This window comes from Lepidochelys kempii, chromosome 4 (genome assembly GCF_965140285.1).
Source record: "Lepidochelys kempii isolate rLepKem1 chromosome 4, rLepKem1.hap1, whole genome shotgun sequence".
NCBI lineage: Eukaryota > Metazoa > Chordata > Testudines > Cheloniidae > Lepidochelys > Lepidochelys kempii.
In genome coordinates, this window is record NC_136383.1 from 58,353,138 (window position 1) to 58,378,912 (window position 25,775).

Consider the following 25,775-nt stretch of genomic DNA (forward strand, 5'->3'; position numbering starts at 1 on the left):
AATTTACTTGGTTGAAGATGTATAATTTCACAGTTTCCTTTAAAGATTCTATAAAGTATCAATCAAAAATAACTTATTATGTTGTATCTTTCAGGCTGCTTATTATTCACTGCCAAAGTGTTAGATACTGCAAGGCCCAAAATAAAGGCACCCCCTTCCCTGAAGGGGCTACCTCACGTCACTTAAACAGTTGAGTCTGTTCCATAATCTTGACAGAAAAAGCTTTATTTTTGTGATGTAAATTTGATTATCACAACCATGATCATAGATTTCTGAAAGATATTCACTTAATTTTTTGTGCTTAGACCTTCTGTTTTATGAACACAGCCAGTTCCAGTGTTCAGATAAGTAGATGAGCTGCTATTCAGTACCCTTCTTGGCCTTTAGACTATCCCAACTCAAGGATTTATAAATACTCTGGATCTGAAAGGCTTTGAAACTGATTTCTTCTAACTAATTTGAGGAAAAATCCAAATACCTTAACTAATTTTTGCGGTGATCACAGAAATTGTCTATCTTCCTTCCTCTCAGCCCAAAGGGCTCTCCTGAAATAAACAAAATAAGTGTGAAATATTCAAAAACAAAAAAACTTTTTATTCCCTGTCTCCATGGATAAGTTTCTAAATATTTTTCTTTAAGACAACGCTTCTTAAACAAACATAAAAATCACTAATTTGCTTTGGACAGTAGCATACTGCTTTTACTAGGTGTTTCTGAATGCATAGTTGATTTAAATGATCTGTAATCCACCCTTCCTAATTTGTTTTTAAATGCTTATAAGAGTTCTTTCGAAAGCCAGACTGGTATCTTAGCCTTTTTGTTTTAGGGGAGCTTTGTAGAGGGTACCTGCTTTACAAATACAACTTGATTTCACAACTGCTAAGAAATTTTTTTGTTTGTCTCCACACTCTTTCCCTGTTCTTAAGCTTACAGCTTGATAGCAATTTAAATTTGTGAAAAGTATTTCAAAAGTATAGGGTTATTAAAGCAACTTAGTGCTGTTAGACCAAATTTTATCAATATCATACAAAATCCTGTTTGTATCGTAGGAGCATAGCACTTCATACTGAGCAAGCCTTTGCACCTTTTTAACCCAGTTTAAGGACAGGTAATGTTTCTATACTTAATGGCTAACATTCTTGCTTTGTGGCTCATGCAACTGATCCCCACAGGAAGCTAAAGATTTATTCTCAGGTCCCTCATTTTACTCTTTCACATTTCACTGTTTTACTTTGCAGTTGGATGAAATTATGATCTTTTCTTTAAAAGACTGAGTGGAGTGAAAAATCTTTACTATAGTCAATGATTTTCTTCTTTTTTAAGCATGCAGGTGTAATTTATGTAACGTTTATTTGCTTTTGAAAATCATTTGGTGATGGAGAAACACGTGGATTAAAATCCATGCTTCAGACACATGCACATTCAGTGCTTGGTTAAAAAATGGATCAATGGTTATCAGAGTCTCGGGAGAGTCTCAAGTTGTAAATGAAACATTCCTTGTTGAGCCAGACTTAATTTATGTCAGCCATACAATTGAAACAATGGTGGAAGAAGACAAAATATGTATGATAACAAACTTTATCCATATGAATTATGCAGGACATCCCAAGCAAGTGTCAATAAATCTTTGTACTACACTAAATTTTCTGTGTGGGGGCAGGAGAGATGTTGGTCTTTAACCCTATTTGAAGGCTTAATTTGTTGTCTAAAATTGTAGTCTTCCTTCCCCAGCTATTGGAACAAATAAGATGCCTTTTGTCTCTTCTCTTCATGACTGTTTAACTAACTGCTGTGGTGGGAGTGGGAAAGCATGAACTCAGTAATCTGCTCCTTCCTCAGCCTCTTTCCTTTGGGTTTTACTCCCACATAAATGGCTCCAGTAACTGTCTGCTGTTGCTTACTGTTTTACCAAGCTGCAGAAGTGGGAAGCTGAAGTGATTCTTTCTGGGTAGCAGACTTTCTGATTGTTGATTTGACTCTGCTGCTTCTGGCAGAGCCATGAACAGCAACAGAAACACTATAGTTGTTTGGTCCAGAAGACAGCGCTGCATTGGTATAATTTGTTCCACATTGCAACAGAAGGGCTAGAATCATAACTTTTTTAAAAATGAGAGCTTAAATTCTTCAGCAGTTGATGATTAAAGCCGCTTCCCTCACAAGGAAGCACTTGCTGCTTGCCATGATGAGTGGGGTTTTTCAAGCTTGGCTTGTTAAGTATTTATTTATTTATTTATTTATTCATTGTTAAGTATTCTGGAATTTGTGAGATATGATGGAGGTTGTATGTACCATCTGTCTCTGGGTGCAACAAGTACAAAAAGTTTATTTCTTTAGGGCCTTCTGAATTTAATTCTACCTCTTAGATTCTGATCTGGATATATAGATGAACTGAATGACATTCTTTAATTACCCAATGCTGTGATGTGGGTCTGGTCCTAACTTTTCTGTTGTCGTCTTAAATCATGGCACCGTGTTGGATAATTTTTTGCAAGTTGTGCATCACACAGGGACTTTGTTTTTGTGTGATTTTAAAATACACTAAATCTGAATTCATTCAGTATCAATGAAATGTTAGAATTAGATTCCCATTGTGTAACAGTAGCTGGTATGTAAAATCAATTGTTAAATATTCTATCACTTTTATAATATGCAAGTCACTCTGGTGTATTGGCAAATACTAACCTGTTTCTTTTTATGCTGTAGGAGTTTGCAATGGCTCAAGAGTCTCCCAAAAATTCAGCAGCAGAAATTCCTGTGACCAGTAATGGAGAGCTTGAAGATTCACGGGAATGCAATTTTAACAGGGTAAAAAGAATTTCTTCAGTCTTGTTAATTACCACTAAATCACTATCACAAATCTAGTTAATGAAATGCTGAGGTTACAAGGTAACATGTAATAAACAGAATCTGGCCAGGGTTGATTCCCTAGAGCTTACAGAAGGCTAGATTGGTTAATATTTTATCATGTCACAGGTGAACCTATTCCTTTTCTTGTAGTCTAACCTTCTCCCCAACTATAAACTGCTACATCAGTGCTACTCAGTCCTCAGTGATTCAGGAGCCAAATTAGCGATCAGCATTTCCCAAAGAGCCACAATAGTGTGAATTCATTGTTTAATTTACTTTCATAATATGTAGTCATATTTAAACAGTATGACGGGGGAGATACTTAGTTTTTATATATCTATTATTCTTGCAGCAAAATGACTGGCCAAGCATTATTATTTTATCAACTACAATGGGTTAATAATGTAGTAAAAGCATCCTGATAGGTTAATAACGTAGACTGGTGAATAATTAAATCACACAGTGTTTTTAATATGTGCTGCAAAGAGCTGCAGGAAACACATTAAAGAGCCACTTGCAAGCCTCAGTCTGAGTATCACTGTGCTACGTAAAGATGTCTGCAGGCTCGTATTTGTTCAAAGAAATGTGATGGAAATGCATTCTAGTAGTTTATCAAACAGACAAATATAAATTTGAGCTTACCAAAGTTGGTTTGGGTAACCTTTTGGACTACTAGGTTGTCTTGTTCACCCTTAAGCATTAAGTTAAGATACATCTATAAATATGTTTAGTACTTTTAAGTGTTTCTACTAGAGACTTAAGAAAATGTAAGTACTTACAGATTTGTATTATTTCTGTGTAAATTCACCCAAATTCCAGTGACAATTACTGCTGGGGTTATGAGTTGAAATTAGATGAATGTTTTCTGGTGCCTCAGGTTGCCTTCTATATTTGTTTTTGGTTTTTTTGTGCACTTCTATCCTAGTTGTAAACTTAATTTTATATGGCAAAAAGTTAGTTTTCAACAAGCACTACCTCGTATTTTATTTCTCTGCAGATGAAATTTCTATTGGAGGAGATAAGGGAATGTCAGTGATCTTGGCAGTCTTTTGGCAGCTTTTTAACAAGTTTTTCCATTAATGCTATGATTAAAGTAGATAAAATCAAGCAGACTCACAAACTGGAATAAGTTTGTACTGAAATTACTTTACACTTTCACTATTGTACATTCACAAAACTCTGCCACTAGTAATGTACCATATAGCTCATAGTCCAGCATGTAAATCTTTTGTAATAAAATTTCTCTTAAAAAAAAAAAAAAAATAGAGGCTACATTAGGTTTTTGGCCCCAAGTTTTTATTCATTAAAATTTCAAAACATGTATTTTTAAATTGGGTACTTGTGGGGCTTTGCAAATACTTTACAGGCAGCTAGTTTACACAATTAGCTGCTTCTTAAGTTTTACTTGCTACAAAGCAGGCGCTTCAAAAGGCTTAAAATAAGAGGTGGCACATTTAAAATTACATGTAACTGCACCTTGGCTTCTGTGTGCAACTGCATCAAGTAGTGTTGCAAAAGGCAGAGGAGTGTAATAGTTCTGTTCATTTGGGTAACTGACGTTTTCGTGCCACATATCTGTATGAAATATACCTATCGCTATATGGTATCAATAGTTTTCATTCATTCTTTCAACACCCATGCTTTTTTCCCCCCAGACACTTAATTGATAGCTAATAATTTGTTCCTTGACTGACCAGCAGGGGCTGCTGTGGCATAAGCCATGGAGATTTGCGCTCTTTCATTTTCAGACTGTAAAAACAGGCTGGTTCCTGCTCTAAATTTTTGTTTACCCTCATAGCCTAGAGCTAAGGGATATCTTCTAGTAGAACATGAATTAGAATTAGACCCATACAACACTGAACTGGGGATATTTTTTGTGCGTGTTTGTATTTAAAAAAAAAAAAATACTGGGCAGGACCTAAAAATTAGTAGATCCCTACTGGATCCTTGAGTGAGGAAGAGACTGATTTTTTTTGTTGGCTGGAAGAATTGTTTTCAGGGAATAACACAATCGGCATTTGTGGTCATCAGGTAGGTATAGTGACTGGCTGACGAGAGGAATGGAACTTCATGGGGATGGAACACAGTATGGTGTCCAATAATAAAGATATAAAGCTACTACTGCTCTTATCCCCAGTCATAGGTATATTTTTCTAGTCACCCTGGGTGTTTGTCCTTTTGAGTTTCCATGACTATGCTGTTAATACATGTTATGGGGGGAAAAGATACTTCAATGACTTTAAATCTGTGCTGTCAAACGAGAACTTCAAGAGGGCCCCCAGAGTCAGGATATGTGTAATAAGTAAGAAGAAAATTACAAATAATGGTATCCTAAAGGTAGTTGTGACTGTTTAGGGCAACTAGAACAGAACTTAGAGTTCTGCGGTGGCAGTGAACTTGGGCCTTATGCAATAGGAAGAAGCATTGGGCTTGTATTCTGTTAAGGAATTAATTTAATTGGCTTTATAAGGAATTTCATCAGTCCTTGGTTGGTTAGTATTGTGGTAGCAAACCTAGATTGTATGGTAAATGTTAAAATAGACCAAATAAATAAATGTAAGACTAGAAAGTGATGTTTGAGGGTTGTTGGGTTTTTGTTTTGTTTTTTTAAACTTAGTGATTTTCAGGTATTTACTCTCTAACTACTAGATCTGCAAAGTCTACCTGAGTTCTTTTATGGTCATAGAGTATTGATGCTAAAGGTCCCACAGTTGGAGCCAGGCTAACACTTCTAACGTACTTTGCTGTATCTTTAACTTTGCAGGGCTAATAAGTAAAAGGAAGCAGAAACTTTCTTTAGTTAGTAAAGTAAGTAAGTACTGAAGCGGATGTGGCTTTGAATGCTCACAGAGAGCACACTAACATGGTGCCACTTTTCAGGTTGCTTTTCAGGTTAAAGCCACACTGAGTAAGAATTCTGATTTTATTTTGTTATGTGGTTCATAAAGCAAATGACTTATGCTTGTCTTAAAAATACAAAACTCTGTGGGCTTTCAGCTAGCCAGGTGCCAAGTGGAGCTGCTTACTTTCTAAGCATGGTATTTTACACCTCCATTCAAAGGGTATACATCTACTGTTGCCCAAAGAAAATATCAGCAGTATTCTGGGTGCTGACTAATATACAATACAGGCAGATTATAAAAACAATTTTTTGTGTTTTTTTTTAACCAAAATTGTTGAATTTAGTGTGCAGGCTAAAAACAGTAGTCCGAAAACTTGTCCTGTTTTAAACCTGTGCAACTGTTCCAATTCTTATAACTTATGCATGATTGTGCAAAGATTAAGAGGAAACTTGTTTCTAACTTAAAATCAGATTTAGAGTAAAAATGGTATTTGAGAACCTTCAAGGATGTTTTATTAAACATTTTAAAATATTTAAAATTTAATACATGCTAATGTACTGTGTTCAGAGAATCTGTGTGTTCTCTTCTAAATTCACTGTTCAGGCAAAATAAGTGGATTTTTTTGCATCATAGTGGCTGGCTAAATAATAGAATTCTAACTACAGAAAATTGGAATTGTGTATAACTGTGTATAGTAGCTTTAGTTCATGGTTACATATGAAAAGTTGCAACAGCTAGTTTTTTTTTTTTGTTCACTTACTTTCAGAAGTTACGTATTTTTTTAGTAACCTAGAAAGTAGAAAATACAAGCAATCCTCAGAGCATAGTGTGCGTATAATATCAGTTTGCTGCAGCCTGAAGACAAGACATCTGAATGTCTTCCATCTGCAGTAAGGAAATGTTCTTAAAATATTTACTGTAAACCAGTAGGTTTAAGCAAATGGTGATTGAGAAACTTTGATTGTGTAGCACAATTTTACACTCGCATCTGAGACGCCCTCTTAACTTAGAATGTGCGATAATCAGAATTATCGCAAAAAGATTAAAAGCTTGTTGTTTCCTTTGGGGTAGCTTTCTGGATGTGTTTACTATTGTCAGTCTCCCCCCCCCCCAAAAAAAAAAAAAAAAGGCATAGCAATACTGATTTTGAAGTATTATTTATCTTGCTTAATCTTTGTTACTTTTAATGATCCTCTTTTGCTTTTCCCTTTTCTCCTGTAATTTTGATCATTATTTCTGCGTTTAATGTAAAACTATATATAATGTGTTAGTTACTGCTCTGAAATTTCTTCCGCTTTGCTGCGAGTATTAGTTTATTAGTTTGTAGGCAGAGCCAGCACAGCAATGATTAAAGGAGTTCACCTAAGATTGGGGGAAGAAATATTTGTTACTTCAGTTATACAATTATAGTAGTACTTCATAAATAAAAGAGGGTGGCGGAGGTGATTACAATCAGTAAATAGACTAAATTTCAAGAAAGTCTTTTTTATTTTAAATATGTTGGAGTCAGTTGAGAATCATTTTAGTATATTTTTTGCTTTTTTTAAACTTGTGATCGTGCCCCACTCAGGGATCTGGGGGCCCCACGTAGGGTTGCCAGATGTTCCGATTGAAAAAGGATCCTGGCGGCTCCAGTCAGCACCACTGACTGGGCTGTTAAAAATCTAGTTGGTGGCAGTGTTGGTGCAGTGGGGCTGGCAGGCTCCCTGCCAGGCTCCATACAGCTCCCAGAAGCGGCTGGCATGTCCCTCTGGCACCTACGCAGCATGCAGAGCCCCGTGGCTGCCCCTTCATCTAGGAGCTAGAGGGACATGCTGGCCACTACCGGGAGCCACCTGAGGTAAATGCTATCTGGAGCCTGTGCTCCAACCCCTTCCCACACCTCAACCCCCTTCCCCAGCTATAAGCCCCTTCCTGGACCCCAAACCCCTCATCCCTGGCCACACCCCAGTCTGGAGCTCCCTCCCACACACTGAACCCCTAATTTCTGGCCCTACCCTGGAGCCCGCAGCCCCAGCCCAGAGCCCAGACCCCATTCCAGACCCAAACCCCCTGCTTCAGTCTGAAGCCCCCTCCTATACCCCAAGCCCCTCATCCCTGGTCCAACCCCCATCTGGAGCCCTCACCCCCTCCTGCACCCTAATTCCCTGCCCCAGCCCAGTGAAAGTGAGCGATGGAGGAAGGAAGATGGATGGGGCAAGGGTGTTCTGTTTTCTGTGATTAGAAAGTTGGCAACCCTACCCCCATGCTTGACTCGACCCATATTTTCATTTACATTTTGTGAATGTAATAACTTTGCTGCAGATATTTCAGCAGCTTTAGACGTATTTGTTCTCATCTATATGCACAGAGATCTAGATGTGCAAGTCTTGTTCAGTGCTAATGTAACTTACACAAACTCTTGGTCTGGGAATATACCCCTTAGCAGCAAAGTAACATTTGAGACCAACTTGATGCTCTGCTCTGCTCCTGAACATAGAAGTGTTGCCTAAATCCATTTATATGCTTGTACAAGCAAATGCAATATATGATTTTGCAATACACATCTGTGTGTGTGTGTATTTTTTTTGTTTCTGAGCACTTGGGAAATGGCGGTATGGTTATTTAATTTTTGCACTAAAATGCACTTACAGTACTTGCATACAGCATCATGCAGGAATATATTGTTAAATAAAACAGGAATTACCAAATGTACTTGATTTTTTTAAAAATATTTGGTAACATGTTAATACAGCACTATTTACTATTTGCATCACCTCCAGTAAACAGTTTGTTCTGTAACAAAATCCAAAGTAATAATTAAAAACACTGTTCGCTTAATTAAAATTTTCCATAAAAGAGCTGCTGTATTCTCACTTGTCATGTGCACGATCAAGAACTACTTAAGTACAAAAAGAACAGGAGTACTTGTGGCACCTTAGAGACTAACAAATTTATTAGAGCATAAGCTTTCGTGGGCTACAGCCCACTTCATCGGATGCGTAGAATGGAACAGATAGTAAGGTATAGAGATATACATACAGGCAAAAACAGATAAGTTGGAAGTTACCATACAAACTGTGAGAGGCTAATTAGTTAAGTTGAGCTATTGTCAGCAGGAGAAAAAACTTTTGTAGTGATAATCAAGATGGCCCATTTAGACAGTTGACAAGAAGGTGTGAGGATACTTAACTTAAGGAAATAGATTCAATATGTCTAATGACACAGCCATCCCCAGTTTCTATTCAAACCCTAGTTAATGGGATCTAGTTTGCATATTAATTCAAGCTCAGCAGTTTCTTGTTGGAGTCTGTTTTTGAAGTTTTTCTGTTTCAAAATTGCCACCCTTAAATCTTTTACTGAATGGCCAGAGAGGATGAAGTGTTCTCCTACCGGTTTTTGAATGTTATGATTCCTGATGTCAGATTTGTGTCCATTTATTCTTTTGCGTAGAGACTGTCCAGTTTGGCCAATGTACATGGCAGATGGGCATTGCTGGCACCTGATGGCATGTATCACATTGGTAGATGTGCAGGTGAACGAGCCCCTGATGGCATGGCTAATGTGATTAGGTCTTATGATGGTGTCACTTGAATAAATATGTGGACAGAGTTGGCATTGGGCTTTGTTGCAAGGATAGATTAGTGTTTTTGTTGTATGGTTGTTGGTGAGTATTTGCTTCATGTTGGGGGGCTGTCTGTAAGCTGGTCTGGTCTGTTTCCCAAGATCTGTGAGGGATCATTTTTCAGGATAGGTTGTAAAATCTTTGATGTGCTGGAGAGGTTTCAGTTGTGGGCTGAAGGTGACAGCTAGTGGCGTTCTGTTATTTTCTTTGTTGGGCCTGTCCTGTAGTAGGTAACTTCTGGGTACTCTTCTGGCTCTGTCAATCTGTTTTTTCACTTCAGCAGGTGGGTATTGTAGTTTTAAGAGTGCTTGACAGAGATCTTGTAGGTGTTTGTCTCTGTCTGAGGGATTGGAGCAAATGTGGTTGTATCGTAGAGCTTGGCTCATCCGATGAAGTGGGCTGTAGCCCACGAAAGCTTATGCTCTAATAAATTTGTTAGTCTCTAAGGTGCCACAAGTACTCCTGTTCTTTTTGTGGATACAGACTAACACGTCTGCTACTCTGAAACCTACTTAAGTACAATTATGACTGAAATTCTAACTTGGTTTGTCCACCACTGTGATGGGCGTAAACTTTAAAATGACTGAACTGGGCTGTAGCCTTGAGCTGTATTGGGCCAAAAGTTTGTTTTTATGTTATGACGTAGTATGGTTGAGGCAAAACTATCTGAATAGTACTGGGACTCATTTTGGCAGCAAGAGTTTGAAGCATGCTTAAGCATACTGGTTTTGTTAGTGTCTGAATCTTTAAAGTCCATTATTAACGGCAGTGTTAATGGGATGACTAATTGGCACAGCCCCTTTATTATTGTTTGATGGAGGAAACCCAGCAGATTGCAAGTTTTTAACTTGTTGGTCCTAAATCAGCCATTTTTATGGCTGATTTAGAACAACGCTTCCTCAACTCTCGTCCCCTAAAGCCCCTACTCTACTTGCGCTATATTGATGACATCTTCATCATCTGGACCCATGGAAAAGAAGCCCTTGAGGAATTCCACCATGATTTCAACAATTTCCATCCCACCACCAACCTCAGCCTGGTCCAGTCCACACAAGAGATCCACTTCCTGGACACTACAGTGCTAATAAACAATGGCCACATAAACACCACCCTATACCGTAAACCTACTGACCGCTATTCCTACCTGCATGCCTCCAGCTTTCACCCTGACCACACCACACGATCCATCGTCTACAGCCAAGCTCTGCGATACAACCGCATTTGCTCCAACCCCTCAGACAGAGACAAACACCTACAAGATCTCTGTCAAGCTTTCTTACAACTACAATACCCACCTGCAGAAGTAAAGAAACAGATTGATAGAGCCAGAAGAGTTCCCAGAAGTTACCTACTACAGGACAGGCCTAACAAAGAAAATAACAGAACGCCACTAGCCGTCACCTTCAGCCCCCAACTAAAACCCCTCCAACGCATTATTAAGGATCTACAACCTATCCTAAAGGATGACCCAACACTCTCACAAGTCTTGGGAGACAGGCCAGTCCTTGCCTACAGACAGCCCCGCAACCTGAAGCAAATACTCACCAACAACCACATACCACACAACAGAACCACTAACCCAGGAACTTATCCTTGCAACAAAGCCCGTTGCCAATTGTGCCCACATATCTATTCAGGGGACACCATCACAGGGCCTAATAACATCAGCCACACTATCAGAGGCTCGTTCACCTGCACATCCACCAATGTGATCTATGCCATCATGTGCCAGCAATGCCCCTCTGCCATGTACATTGGTCAAACTGGACAGTCTCTACGTAAAAGAATAAATGGACACAAATCAGATGTCAAGAATTATAACATTCATAAACCAGTCGGAGAACACTTCAATCTCTCTGGTCACGCAATCACAGACATGAAGGTCGCTATCTTAAAACAAAAAAACTTCAAATCCAGACTCCAGCGAGAAACTGCTGAATTGGAATTCATTTGCAAATTGGATACTATTAATTTAGGCTTAAATAGAGACTGGGAGTGGCTAAGTCATTATGCAAGGTAGCCTGTTTCCTCTTGTTTTTTCCTACCCCCCCCCCCCAGATGTTCTGGTTTAACTTGGATTTAAACCTGGAGAATGGTCAGTTTAGATGAGCTATTACCAGCAGGAGAGTGAGTTTGTGTGTGTATGGGGGTGGGGGGGATGTGAGAAAACCTTGATCTATGCAGGAAATAGCCCGACTTGATTATGTAAAGAGTTGTCACTTTGGATGGGCTAGCACCAGCAGGAGAGTGAATTTGTGTGGGGGGGTGGAGGGTGAGAAAACCTGGATTTGTGCTGGAAATGGCCCACCTGTTGATCACTTTAGATAAGCTATTACCAGCAGGACAGTGGGGTGGGAGGAGGTATTGTTTCATGATTTCTGTGTGTATATAAAGTCTGCTGCAGTTTCCACGGTAAACATCTGATGAAGTGAGCTGTAGCTCACGAAAGCTCATGCTCAAATAAATTGGTTAGTCTCTAAGGTGCCACAAGTACTCCTTTTCTTCTTGTTGGTCCTGTAGTTAACAATCTTTACAACATGAATAGTGTGAGAAAAGTTACATTTGTCATTAAAATACTTGCTTTCAGTTTTTTTTTTAATGTAGGTGAGAATACTTAACATAGTTTAACAAACCAGACACTGAGATGGGGAAAAGCGCATTATTCTTTGTAATCTGAAAACATGACATGTGTTTGGCCAAAAGAGAGTTTCTGAAGAATGAATTAAAATGAGGTAAAGTTCTAAAATTGTCATAGTTAGGCTACCCATGAGCCCAAATACTGTTGTCTTACAAACTTGCATTCATATGTTTGAAATGCTTTGTGAAAATACGAAATCTGATGTGTACGTTGCATTCTGAAATTCCTTTGTATATCTTTTGTTGTTGTTGTTTCCTCAGTCTCCCAGGACAGGCTCTTTCCTCCTGTCTCTTTTTGCCCTCTCCCAGAGCACAAGCACTCTTATAAGCATCTTTATATGCTGCCAATAGCAAAGGATATCTGGCAGTGTGGGAAACTTGAGCTTCATTGTGAATCTTCAGTATGTGCTATTACCATAATAAAGAGTATCTTTAAGATCTGTTACTCACTGCACCTGCACTCCTAACACCTTGGGCTGTAATCTTGTCAGATCCCATAAGTCATGCAAGGTCAGAGCACTTGTATGGGAGACTAACAAAAGGAAACTCAGGTGCTTTAGGAAGTGCTTATGCCTTCTGAGTCAATTATTGAGCTAGTGTTCCAGCCTGGTGGTAGAGAACACTGTGGTGTGCTTCTTGTGGTGCTCTATTTTAGATGAGTTGGAAATCAAAGTCCTGATCACCTGTAAGATTCCAGTGGGTGCATACTGTGGAAACTGCAGAAGACATTATATACACAGAGATCATGAAACAATACCTCCTCCCACCCCACTCTCCTGCTGGTAATAGCTTATCTAAAGTGATCACTCTCCTTACAACATGTATGATAATCAAGGTGGGCCATTTCCAGCACAAATCCAGGTTTTCTCACACCCCCCCTCCCCCCAAACACACACACACACAAACTCACTCAATAGCTTATCTAAAGTGATCACTCTCCTTACAATGAGCATGATAATCAAGGTGGGCCATTTCCAGCACAAATCCAGGTTTTCTCACCCCCCACTATCTTACAACAAAAAAAACTTCAAATCCAGACTCCAGTGAGAAACTGCTGAATTGGAATTCATTTGCAAATTGGATACTATTAATTTAGGCTTAAATAGAGACTGGGAGTGGCTATTTCCCTTTGTTTTTTCCTACCCCCACTCCCCAGATGTTCTGGTTAAATTTGGATTTATGCTGGAAATGGCCCACCTTGATTATCATGCACATTGTAAGGAGAGTGGTCACTTTAGATAAGCTATTACCAGCAGGAGAGTGGGGTGGGAGGAGGTATTGTTTCATGGTCTTTGTGTATATAATGTCTTCTGCAGTTTCCACAGTATGCATCCGATGAAGTGAGCTGTAGCTCACGAAAGCTTATGCTCAAATAAATTGGTTAGTCTCTAAGGTGCCACAAGTCCTCCTGTTCTTTTTGCGAATACAGACTAACATGGCTGTTACTCTGAAACCTGTAAGATTCCAGTTCACCTTTATTAAGTTTAGGTATGGTTTCAGAGTAACAGCCGTGTTAGTCTGTATTTGCAAAAAGAAAAGGAGTACTTGTGGCACCTTAGAGACTAACCAATTTATTTGAGCATGAGCTTTCGTGAGCTACAGCTCACTTCATCGGATGCATATCGTGGAAACTGCAGCAGACTTTATATACACACAGAGAATATGAAACAATACCTCCTCCCACCCCACTGTCCTGCTGGTAATAGCTTATCTAAAGTGATCATCAAGTTGGGCCATTTCCAGCACAAATCCAGGTTTTCTCACCCTCCACCCTCCCACACACAAATTCACTCTCCTGCTGGTAATAGCCCATCCAAAGTGACAACTCTCTACACAATGGGTCGTTTAAGTATGTTCTCTCTGGCCTGGCCAAATTCCAGTTTGGGCAATTACATTCAATTTTATGAAAATGTCTCAATTGGAAAAGCCATTTTTTCTGTCCTATCATAAAAACATACCTTAGAAACTTGTGGATTTTTTTTTTCTGCTGCTAGGTGGCTTATTTCATGCAGCTTAAAAGAGGAAGGGCCTGGACATTATTGATAAGACTGGAGGAGAAATTGTTCAGATTGTAAGGTGAGATGTGGAGAAGACAGAAACTGCTTTGTGGAGGAGGAAAAGAAGTCATCCATGTGAAGAGTAACATGATTTCAGGCATGAGGCCAGGAGAAAGCAAAGGAGATACAAGTAGTAAGCAAAGCGATTTAAAGTTTGTGTTTTGGTTTTCCTCTACACTAATGTAGGTGCAGGCAAGATAGTGGGGCTTTTTAGCGTAAGAGGCAAGCTTAGAATGGTAATAATGCAGGAAAGCAATGGATGGATTCAAAGGGAAGTGTGGGTAATGTGGTTGCAATGGGGGGAAGATGACTTCACAATTAGTATTTTGGACATACTTGGTGAGGCTGGGGATTGAGAACTGGGAGGCCGTGTTAGTCCAGGCAAAAGTGACCATTCATGGCAAGTATCTTAAGAGTGAGGAATAGATGGGACATGGTGAACAGACAGAGCCAATGTTTTGTCTCATTTAAAAGTCAGCGGAACTTAAATTCCTAAATGACTTTTAACAATTGGATTTAGGCTCCTAAGTCAATTCAGTGCTTTTGAAAAATTTACCAGAAGGTAATTTGAATCTGCACTAATTGTTGCTTTATTCGTTAGGACTGATTCATCCTTCAGGAGATAACAATGTATAGTTTTTCCCAGTTAAGTTCCCTAAATTCTTATGAATGGGTTGCATAAGTGGGCTGTTTTTCTTTCTTTTTTATTCCACTTTCCTCCCAAAGAAGTACTGAACTTATGTCAACGATCATAAGCTGCTTTAATTACGTTGGTTGTGCATGTCCACACAATACTTCTTGTGTCAGCAGAGCGCATCCATAGTCCTTGCTCTTGCATCTACAGAGAGCATTGCATTATGGGTAGCTATCCCACTGTGCAACACACCACCCTCTGCCATTGGGAGCTCTGGGAACGGATCATGGTGCATCATGGAGGCGAGCTTTCCGTTCCATAATGTGGTTCTTTCCATCCCATCATTTCATGGGCTTCGAACTTGGTTTTGTGCCATTTTGCGACAGTCCTTGTAAACTGTGCACCCACCATCTCTGCCTGACGGCATGGATCCTGAACCGTTGACCAGTCTGGTGATGAGCGTTCTGAACACAACGTGGCTGTCCTGCAGTATTTCATGAGCTGGGTGTAGTTGGGTGGTGGTTGTCCTTCCCCCTCTGGCTTGAAGGGAGGTCACACTGCCTCACTGTGCTGTTGGGATCTCTGCCTAATATTAGGGAAATTAGCAAGTTGGGTGTTAATGTACCGACCGGCCTAATGGGGCCGAACCCAAGATAGGCAATTAGTTCCAGCCTGTGGGCAGAAATAGGTTCTCCCAGGAGTCTATATGCCCTGGCCCTGAGGCAGGGGCTGCACAGCAAACAGTCTAGAGCCCCTGGGCTCTTTAAGCAAATACTGTAGGCTATGGCCTGGGGTCCCTTTGGCAGGAGCTAGAGCAATCTCAGCTGTCGCTTAGCTCTGTGTCCTTGATGTAGGGACAGAGCAAACCCAGTAGTCAATTAGCTCTGAGCTGTTGTTGCAGAAGCAGAGCAAACCCAGTGGTTGGATGTCCTAGCTCCAGCAGACAACAGACGAATGCAGGCCACTGGACCTGGCGAGGGGAGGCTGCCTCCCCAGGGGTGGGGTGACAGATGGGTCCGGGCCCACCCCACTTCACCAGACCCCCGACCCAGGGCCCAACTGTGGCAGAGTGGTCTGTCACAGAGTTGGCGGGGATTCCAGCCGCAACAGGCAGAGCTACAGCCAGACTGAGGTCAGCTGTTCCTGGGCCACTCTCCTCTCCTCTCAGGATGTACCTGGATCAGTGGGGTGTCCTCCGTCTCTTCTGGGTAGGTGGCCAGCGGCAGTCCCGGCTGGTCTGTGGCAGATGCAAGTTCCCCAGCAAGTATGGCACCACTGGGCTTGGCATCAGTTGGCAGCTGAGAGTGAGCAGTATCCGTCTGCCTCCCTCAGTGTCTCAGCTCCAACTGAGCTGGAGGCCCCACCCTTTATACTTCTGGTTACCCACTTCCAGTGGGTGGGCGGGGCAGGCCTGACTCTTCTCCCCCTCTGGCTAGGAGGGGGGCCACACCGCCTCGCTACACAGTGAAACAGAGAGGGAGTCGGTGGTGCTTGCCCTGCTGTCTGACAGGGAAACAAATAATTCAGGATTGCTGCTGGCATTCACAGAACAGCTGCACATGGTGGACCGCCGGTACTGGGCTTGGGAAACAAGACACTTAGTGGTGGGATTACATTGTGATGCATGTATGGGATGACGAGTAGTGGCTGCAGAACTTCTGGATGCGCAAATCCACCTTCCTGGAACTGTGTGCAGAGCTCGCCCTAGCACTGCGGTGCAAAGACACCAGAATGAGAGCTGCCCTGACTATGGAAAAGCAAATGGTGATTGCTGTGAGGAAGCTGGCAACTCCAGACTGCTACCAGTCCGTCTCAAATCAGTTTAAAGTCGGGAAGTTCACCATAGGGATTGCAGTGATGCAAGTATGCAAAGCCATTAATCGCCTCCTGCTATGAAGGACTGTGACTCTTGGTAATGTGCAGGAAATACTTGATGTGATTCCCGAACTGCAGTGGGGCAGTAGATGGAACGCACATCCCAATTTTGGCGCCAGACCGGAATGCATCAACCAAAAGGACTACTTCTCCATGGTCTTGCAGATACTGGTGGATCACTGGGGCCATTTCACTGACATCAGTGTGGGGTGGTGAGGGAAGGTGCATGATGCACTCATCTTTCGAAAATGGTAATGTATAGGAAGCTGCAATGGACTTAAATTGCAGCTAGGGAAGTTTAGGTTGGCCATTAGGAAAAACTTCCCAACTGTCAGGCTGGTTAAGCACTGGAATAAATTGCCTAGGGAGATTGTGGAATCTCCATCATTGGAGATTTTTAAGAGAGGATTAGACAAACTACTGTCAGAAATGGTCTAGATAATACTTAGTCCTGCCATGAGTGCAAGGGACTGGACTAGATGACCTCCTGAGGTCCCTTCCAGTCCTACAAACATATGATTCTATGTAAGAGCACAGGCCTGTTCAGAAAGTTGCAATCAGGGACTTTCTTTCCAGACCAGAGAATTACTACTGGGGATGTTGAAATGCCAGTAGTGATCCTGGGAGCCCCAGCCTGCCCCTTATTCCCATGACTCATGAAACTGTACCTCAGCCACCTCGACAGCAGCAAGTAGTGCTTCAGCTACAGACTCAGTAAGTGCAGAATGACCATAGAATGTGCCTTTGGCCATTTGAAAGACTGCTGGTGCGACTTACTCATGAGATTAAACCTCCGTGGAAAAAATATCCCAGTGGTTATAGATGCCTGCTGTGTGCTTCATAATATCTAAGAAGCGAAGGGGAAAAAGTTTCCTCTGGGGTGGAGCGCAAAGGTGGAATGGCTGTCTGCTAATTTTAAGTAGCCAGATACCAAAGCTGTAAGAAGAACTCAACAGGGAGCTGTATGACTAAGGGAGACTTTGAAAGACCATTTTAATAATGAGCTACAGTAATGTGTGTTACAGTAGTGAGCTCTGCCTAGGTGTTTTTGTGTTTTTTTGACACCCCAGTATGAACCCTGTAATGAGTGCTGTGTGTGTAGTAATATAACATTGTAAATGCACCTATTGCTGTCTTCTGTGAATGATGTCAGCCCCAGTCAGCAAATGGAAAAGGAGGACTTGTGGCACCTTAGAGACTAACCAATTTATTTGAGCATAAGCTTTCGTGAGCTATAGCTCACTTCTGCAGTTTCCACAGTATGCATCCGATGAAGACATTATATACACAGAGACCATGAAACAATACCTCCTCCCACCCCACTCTCCTGCTGGTAATAGCTTATCTAAAGTGATCACTCTCCTTACAATGTGTATGATAATCAAGTTGGGCCATTTCCAGCACAAATCCAGGTTTTCTCACCCCCCCACCCCCATACACACACAAACTCACTCTCCTGCTGGTAACAGCCCATCCAAAGCGACCACTCTCCCCACAATGTGCAGGATAATCAAGGTGGGTCATTTCCAGCACAAATCCAGGTCTTCTCACCCCCCTCCCCTACAAACTCAAATGCTGTAAACTAATAAAGGTGAATTAAGTTTCCATAAATAGACTTTTATTCCAAACCTATACAAACAGACATATTTATAACTGACTGAAACTTTATAAATGAAGGGAAAAGAACCTTTGAAGGAGAGAGATGCATTTGTGAAATAAAAATGACTGTTCTTTCACAGGTCACTGTATATGTGGCTGTGATTCTCTCACCTGGGGTGACATGGTTGGGGTAGTGCAGCAGCCCTGGATGCCACATGGCGAGAGAGAGAGGGGCTGTGTGTGTGTCCCCCAGAATGCAGTTCTCTATGGGTTTCAGAGGGAGGTGAGCACAGGTCTTGAATCTGAAGGTCAGCTTGAGTGTCTAGCTTGTCTGTTTGCCCTTTGAGAAGCACTAGCATCTCCTGTTGCATGTTTGTCTCCTTTCCCCTCTATCCCAATCCATTCTGTCCGCTGATGATCCTCCAAGCCCTGTGCTTGGTATCCAAAGCACCAGAGGGTTGTAGAATCTCGTGGAACATGTCATCGCACGTCCTCTTCCTTCTCCTCCTTATCTGCCTGAGCTGCTCCACTGGTGTGGATGGAGAGAACCTCAAAGCCACATTTCCAGCTCTAAATGGTACAATGCACAGTGGTACTATTGTGAGTGTAATCATAAGACAAATGGAAACTTCGTACACTGAACTTACTCCACTTGATCCACACAAGTTGCAAACACTACAGTCTCATTTCTTCTAGGGATTCATAGAGCCCGGCAGCAGTCTCAGCCCTGGTGAGTATGGCCCAGGGGGAGGCAGCACGTTGGGACAATAAGAGGGAGTGATGGCTCACAGGCATGAGTATATTCGGATAGGGCAGTTGAACTGAATACTGGCACAGTTTTCCCCAGGCAGTGGTGATTTCAGCTGATATCTCACTCTTGAGGGTAACAGAGGCTGAAAGAGAACAGCTCCTGCAGGCATCTGGCTGCAGACTGGGTCCGTATGCTGTTAGCCTGTGTGCTGCAATGGTGCCTGCTAAAGCAATTGCTGAGTGGCGTGGGAAAGTGTCCTACTGCGGCGGAACAAATAAGGTAGCCCTCCCCAGAAATCTTTGGCAGAGGATTGCAGATTACCTTCAGGATAGTTTCTTCAAGATCTCTGTGGAGGATTCACACGACATCCCAGTGTGCCTAAGCAAACTGTTCTGCAGCCCCCCCTCTGCCTAACTGTACAAGGAAATGAGCAGTAGATAGCAACTATACCTCTATGGATTGTTTCACTATGTCTTCTAGCATGATTAAAAAAGAGTAAATGAACAGCTGCAATATCAGAGCAAACTGCATACTTACCAGAGGTCCTTCCTCTGCATCAGGTTCACCCATGCTGGACTGTAGGGATTAGCTTGACTGCTCTGGAGTCAAAAACACATCCTGGACCGCTGCACCACTGGATCCCCCAGTCATCTGTCCCCCATATTCCTCCTCTTCTTTGTCCAGCACCACCTCCTCACTGTTCACTCCAAGGAACTAGGACTCTGCCTCTTCTGAAGTATCCACTGGGCTCTTGGGGTAGTAGGGTGGTCTCCACGCACGATAGTGTGCAGTTCTTTGTAAAAGCGGCATGTCTGTGGCTCTGCACCAGAGCGACTGTTAGCCTCCCTTGCCTTCTGGTATGCCTACCACAGCTCCTTGGCTTTCATGCGGCACGGCTGCAGGTCCCTCCTTTAGCCCTTCTCACCATGCCCGAGCAATCTGCTCATAGATATCAGCACTTCTGTGGATGGATGGAGCTGTCCCTTCATAGCCTCTTTTTCCCACAGGACCAGGAGATTCATCAGCTCCTGTGTATTCCAGCAGGAGGGCATCTGCCGCATGGTCAGCTGGGCAGTTGCTAGGTGAGCTCTCCCCGCTGAGCAAACAGGAAATGGAATTTCAAAAATTCATGGGTCTTTAGAGGGGAGGGGGCGTATACCTGTGTACCTGGTCATCAGGCTGTGGATCTCAAAACGGTAACCAGAGCAGTCACAGTGGGGCATTGTGGGACACTTTCTGGAGGCCACTAACATCGACATAAGTAACAGTGTCTACACTGACACTGCATCGATGTAACTGCATCGACCTAAGTGCTTCGCCTCTTGCAGAGATGGAGTTATTGACTCAGCATAGCGGGTGATTTACATCGGCAGGAGTAACATTTTAGTGTAGACCAGTGGTTCTCAACCTACTTACTGCTGTGGGCTGCATATGCCATTCTCTGTGTTATGTGGGCTGCATCCACACAATATATATACTACCTATATGGCCCTGTAGATGTCACATGCACCACAGCTGTGTACTGATTGCGCTGCAGGTTGAAGCCATTGGTGTAGACACTTGCGAAGTTAGGGAGACATAAGGTGCCTTGCGTCAATCTATCTGCAGCGTAGACCAGGCCTTAAAATGGAAAAATCAAATGCACAGCGATAAAGTGGAGAATAACTGTCTAGGCAGTGGAACTTCAGAATAGGATCTGGGGGGTATAGTGATCATAAATTTGAATATGTAACATGTTGCAGTTGTGGAAAAGGCTAATATCCTTCTGGTGGTGTTAAGAGGCGCATCGTATATAAGACATGGGAGGAAATTGTCCTGCTCTGCATGGCACTGATGAAACCTCAGCTGGAGTATTGTGTCCAGTTCTGGGAGCCATGCTTTAGGAAAGATGGGAACAAATTGGAGAAAGTCCATCAGATAAAAGGTTTAGAAAATGTGACCCATGAGAAAAGGTTACAAAAAAAGTGCTTAGTTTTATAAAAGGTTGGAGGTTGTGGAATCCCCGTTATTAAGAACTTGTTAGAAAAATGCCTGTCAGGCAAAGACTAGGTTTACATGGTCCTGCCTCAGCTCAGGGGAATGGACTAGTGACTTCTTGAGGTCCCTTCCAGCCCTACCTTTTGTGACCAAGAGAGGATAAAACAGGGATTGGCAATGTTTGGCCCGTGGCCCACCAGGGCAAGTCTCCTGGCGAGCTGGGCCAGTTTGTTTACCTGCCATGTCCGCAGGTTCGGCCAATTGCGGTTCCCACTGGCTGCGGTGCACCGCTGCAGGCCAAAGGGAGCGATGGGAAGCCATGGCCAGCGCATCCCTCGGCCCGCGCCGCTTCCCCACAGCCCCCATTGGCCTGCAGCGGCAAACCACGGCTAGTGGGAGCCGCGATCGGCCGAACCTGTGGACGTGGCAGGTAAACAAACTGGCCCGGCCACCAGGGGGCTTGCTCTGGCGGGCCGCGGGCCAAACGTTGCTGATCCCTGGGATAAAACTTTAAATGGAAAAGAAACAACGCAGGCAAGATCCATAACAAAAAATGATTGGGCTAAGTCATATTGTTCTAATCTTGTGAAATCGTCTCGAAAATATGCCATCCTAAGTATAAAATATACTTGTCCCATCCTTATAATGTGGTGATGTGAAAGTTTTTTACTTAGTTACTGTTTAGACAGACAGACACGAGTAATTTTTGCAGGTCTGATGTTATACAAACTATCATAAGTATCTCCATATGCTCTATAGGTTGTGATATGCTCCCCACTGGTCATATGGATAATCAGAAATGCACAGCTGGAAGGGACTTTCAGGTCATCTAGGCCAGCCCTTTGTGCAGAGGCAGAACGAAGTAGTATACCTAGACCTTCAATGATGGGGATTCACAACCTCCCTTGGAAACTACTTAATAGAACACAAGCCAGAATAAGGAAAGAACAGGTTAGTTAACTGTTCCAGCCAAGGGGCAATAATACCACTATCCGTAGTGGAACTGCTACCTGTAATAAAAACTTTTAGTACAATGTCACTGTTGTCACTATGTATCAGACACACACTTAATAAAGCAGTTGTTTTTCAGAGTAGGGTAATTATGAATTGCCTATAAATGCGTCACCTATGACAAAGAAAGTGATTTTATTTTTTTACTCAAATAAGAGCCTAATTCCTGACAGCACACTTGCTTTCCAGTGCCTTCTGTAATGGAGTCAGAATGATGTTATGTACTAGCTTATGTTTCCAAGGAATTAACTCGATAGTTTAACATTGTTTCACTTCAAGATAAAGCCCCTTTTGGGCAGTGGTTTTTAAGTTGTGTATGTTAGTTTTAGGTGTCTTATACTCTCATCACTGAAACAGGTTTAATTGAAAATGTTTAATTTGAGGCCATAGTGGTATTCATAGTAGCAGCCGTGTTAGTCTGTATTTGCAAAAAGAAAAGGAGTACTTGTGGCACCTTAGAGACGAACACATTTATTTGAGCATAAGCTTTTGTGAGCTACAGCTTACTTCATGCATCCGAATGCATCTGATGAAGTGAGCTGTAGCTCACGAACAATTACGCTCAAATAAATTTGTTAGTCTCTAAGGTGCCACAAGTACTCCTTTTCTTCATAGTGGTATTGTAAACTAACTTAAATTAATTATTTCTCCTCTGAAAAGAGTGACTATTTTAAAATGCATGTAGATTTCCCACAAATGCAGACTTCTACTGCATAGAACATGCTGACCTCTATATAATTTACTGGTGGACCCGACCAGTTATTTTAAGAAGGCTGTCTAATTTTGGATAGATATTCTCTCCCATCTTCTTCCTTCTCCCCACCCCCCCATGTAACTGAATATCAGCAGGCTAACTCCATAGTTTGAGCCTGGCCTGTGGCTAACTGTTACTAAATGTACTGAGTTACTTCACCGGTACGATACACCAGCAATCCCACTGCTAATTACAATATTTAATCATAATCTTATATGTTGTGATTTATAATTAAATTGGCCATAAAATATCAGTTGAGCATGTGACAGTGTACTTGCAGCAGCAGCAGGATTACGTACTGGACCAAAAACTGTTCTCTCGCATAGATGGAAAAACACAAAAAAGCTTTACAGACCATCATGTAAAATACCTTCTTACAGCAACTGTATACTAATGGTTTATAATTATTTCTCATTCTATTAAAACATAAACTGAAAAAAACCCTGTATGTTCAGATAACATTATGTCAGTTGTTAGGAAACTTGAGAATGTGGTAGGCTTTTTCACCTTTATCAGATGACATAAAACAGGAAATTCAAAGATAAAGCTTGATACTCTCCTTTTCTCTGTCTAGGAATATTTAATAACTTACAGTATTTATTCATACGTATGGTTCAATTTCTAGATTTTCTGAAACATTTCTGTTTATAACTTATCCTTCCTTCAAGAGCATACATAATTAACTCCCTTTTAGGTATTTTTAATATAAAAATAGGGTAGCAGTTAATGGAATCTTTGTGGGGAACTAAATTAAACATACTTTAAAACAGTAGTTTTTCTGTAATTTGAGCTTTGTCTTAATTGCCTAGATCTCAAAAACTTGAAAGAAAAACTTAAGTAAAATGTGGGGGTCTGAAAAACATAGAATTAGGTAGTAAACATATGCTGATGCAATCACACGATACAAATGCATTCTTGATCTTTTTTGGCTCTAACATGGGACTGAAGTCTGAAAAGATATGGATGTGTCTTAATTATCTGTTTATCTTAATGAGAAAAACAAGTTTTTACTACTGAAAGCAGTGCATACTGAAAATAAGTTATGGAAATTTCTAATCAACAAATTGTCATCAAGTTCTGATTATAGAATCTCTTTGCTACTTAAACCATCAGCCAAAAACAAAAAACCCAAACCATAGCTTGATATTGTCTCAAATTCCAACTTGATTTTTTCAGCCCTGGTATTTAGTTTTCAAGTAAAATGATTAATTTTACTGAGAATAAAATATATAGAACATTGCAACTTTATGAAGTCTTTGTCAGTCATGTTTTGATTATAACAAATCTTACAAACGTTTGTAGTGTTGTATCAAGTATATTATATTAATCAGTTTTGGCTTTATACTAAGAACTCTAGTTTTTGTTTGAGCATTCGTCCACATACATCCTACTGTAGGTTTGTGCTCCCAGGCATGAGCCCAGAATCTTTTAGCCAGCAGTGTCAATTGGGGCTGTGCATTTACCCATGTACTGTCTCACCTCCTACAACAAAGGTAAAGGGTAGAACAGCTGCAAACACCACTCCATTCCTTCTCACTGCCCACTGTGAGTGTCATTCTCCTTTCTTCATAGTTTCTAGATAGTTCAGAATGATAGTTACTGTAGTTTTTGATCAGTTTTATTTGTCTATTGGTTTAAAAAATAAAAATGAAGCAATTTATCACCTCAGTACAGAGGAGGAGGCCCAATGAAAGAGAACAGATCTCCAGGTTTTAAAATCTGTCTTGCTTGTCTGCTATACCTGCTAATGATGTGCCTATAAAATGTTTGTTTTGTTTAGGGGAGTCTAATTGCTAGCAAGTGTGCCACTTGTACCTCTTTTCCTAAGTGCACAGAGAACTCATGATGCCCGTTAACAAAATATTTTCAATAGAAAGGTCTACGTGGGGCATGTGTGACTTAGGGGTAGCCTCTTGGGAGCAGTCCCTTCTGCTTCAAAGCAGGTTTCAACAAGTGGTCCTGGCTACAGGAGCTGCCAGTCTGGGACACGAGAGATCTTCTAGCCATGAGGGACCTCATGCTGCTATTGAGCATTCTGAGCCTTCTAGTCAGCCCTCCTTGAGTTAGTCTTCCCTTCCTGGAGGCAGGGAAGAACAAAGATCTCCAGATGGGACTCAGGACTGACTGCAGTCTGACACTGACCAAGAAGAAGGCCAAGAGTCCTCATGCTAACTTGTCTAAACAGGTTTTTTTCAAACTGCATCGCAACCAGGAACCTTCAAAGGCTGGTGGATCATGTTCCTTGGAGACCTATATTGCTTCCTCAGTACTGGTGGCATTGATACTTTATACGTTGGAGCATACAGTCTGACAAGACTTCTCCTGGGACTCCACACTGGTACTATTGATCACTGTACAGAACAGAAACAGGGGGAGAACATCTGACTTTTCTAGTCAACTCAAGCCTTATAAATATTTCAAAATACTATGTTCTTCATTAAGTAAGCATCTATTATTTTCAGTCTAAAATGGAGCAAATGCCAGTATTTACTTTTCGCCAACCATCAGTAGTTTGTTGTAGAGAAAGCTTTCGCCTTAATTCTTTTTGCTTTTAGTGCCAAGAGTATTTTCTGGACTAGTTCAACCAAAGTTGAAAAGCAAATTGGGAGTTGAAAAAAAGCAGGAAAGCTTGTTTTCCTTTTCCAATCTATAAATAAAAATCAGGTGGGAGAGGATGAGATCTAGTAATTCTGATAACTTGGAAGGACATGGGGCCAGATTTGCAATATATGTAGGCACCTAAAGATGCAAGTAGGTGCCTACTGGGATTTTCAAGAGTACCTAAGGTTAGGCACTCCTAACAATCCCACTAGGCACCTTCTGCATTTTTAGATGCCTATAATTTTGAAAATCCTATTTGCATAGGCAGCGTCTTCACTAAGCTCTAAAGCAGCGCAGCTGTACCAGTGCAGCTCCAGAGTCAGATGCAACAGATTACAAAATACCATTTTTGGGTCACTTTTCTGGGTGGAACCACTCATCATTCTTTAAATGTATGCATCAATGGAAGTTGGGGACTGCATGGGTTCTACACTGACAAAGTGAAGGTCAACTGCATGAAGTTGGAAGTGCTCTTTTGCAGTCCATGACTTTGTCTCATTTGTCTTTTTTGTTAGTCCTGGGACAAAGTATAGTCACTTTCCTTTAAAATTAGGTTATTCACCGCACTGCCCACCTTGTACCAAA

General features: G+C 41.5%; 2 protein-coding genes across 11 annotated transcripts in view; both read left to right on the top strand.

Moving 5' to 3' along the window:
- The window catches only part of ARFIP1 (ARF interacting protein 1), an 89,405-nt gene that overhangs the window by 18,434 nt on the left and 45,196 nt on the right, over nt 1–25,775 (top strand). For 9 of the 10 annotated variants that reach the window (XM_073341364.2, XM_073341369.2, XM_073341370.2 and 6 more), the window contains one exon: nt 2,704–2,805. In XM_073341364.2, coding sequence (XP_073197465.2) covers nt 2,704–2,805 — 102 coding nt within the window. Of the gene's footprint in view, nt 1–2,703; nt 2,806–25,775 lie in introns of those variants that run through there. The other variant, XM_073341374.2, reaches the window with a different exon arrangement.
- On the top strand, nt 9,760–15,653 carry LOC144930495 (uncharacterized). Its single transcript, XM_078852491.1, has 2 exons — nt 9,760–12,026; nt 13,926–15,653. The coding sequence occupies exon 1, from the start codon at nt 10,169–10,171 to the stop codon at nt 11,312–11,314; it is 1,146 nt and encodes a 381-aa protein (XP_078708617.1). The 5' UTR covers nt 9,760–10,168; the 3' UTR covers nt 11,315–12,026; nt 13,926–15,653.

Coding starts and splice junctions, on each gene's coding strand:
- LOC144930495 (XM_078852491.1), top strand. CDS start 10,169: ATGGCTGATTTAGAACAACGCTTCCTCAACTCTCGTCCCCTAAAGCCC.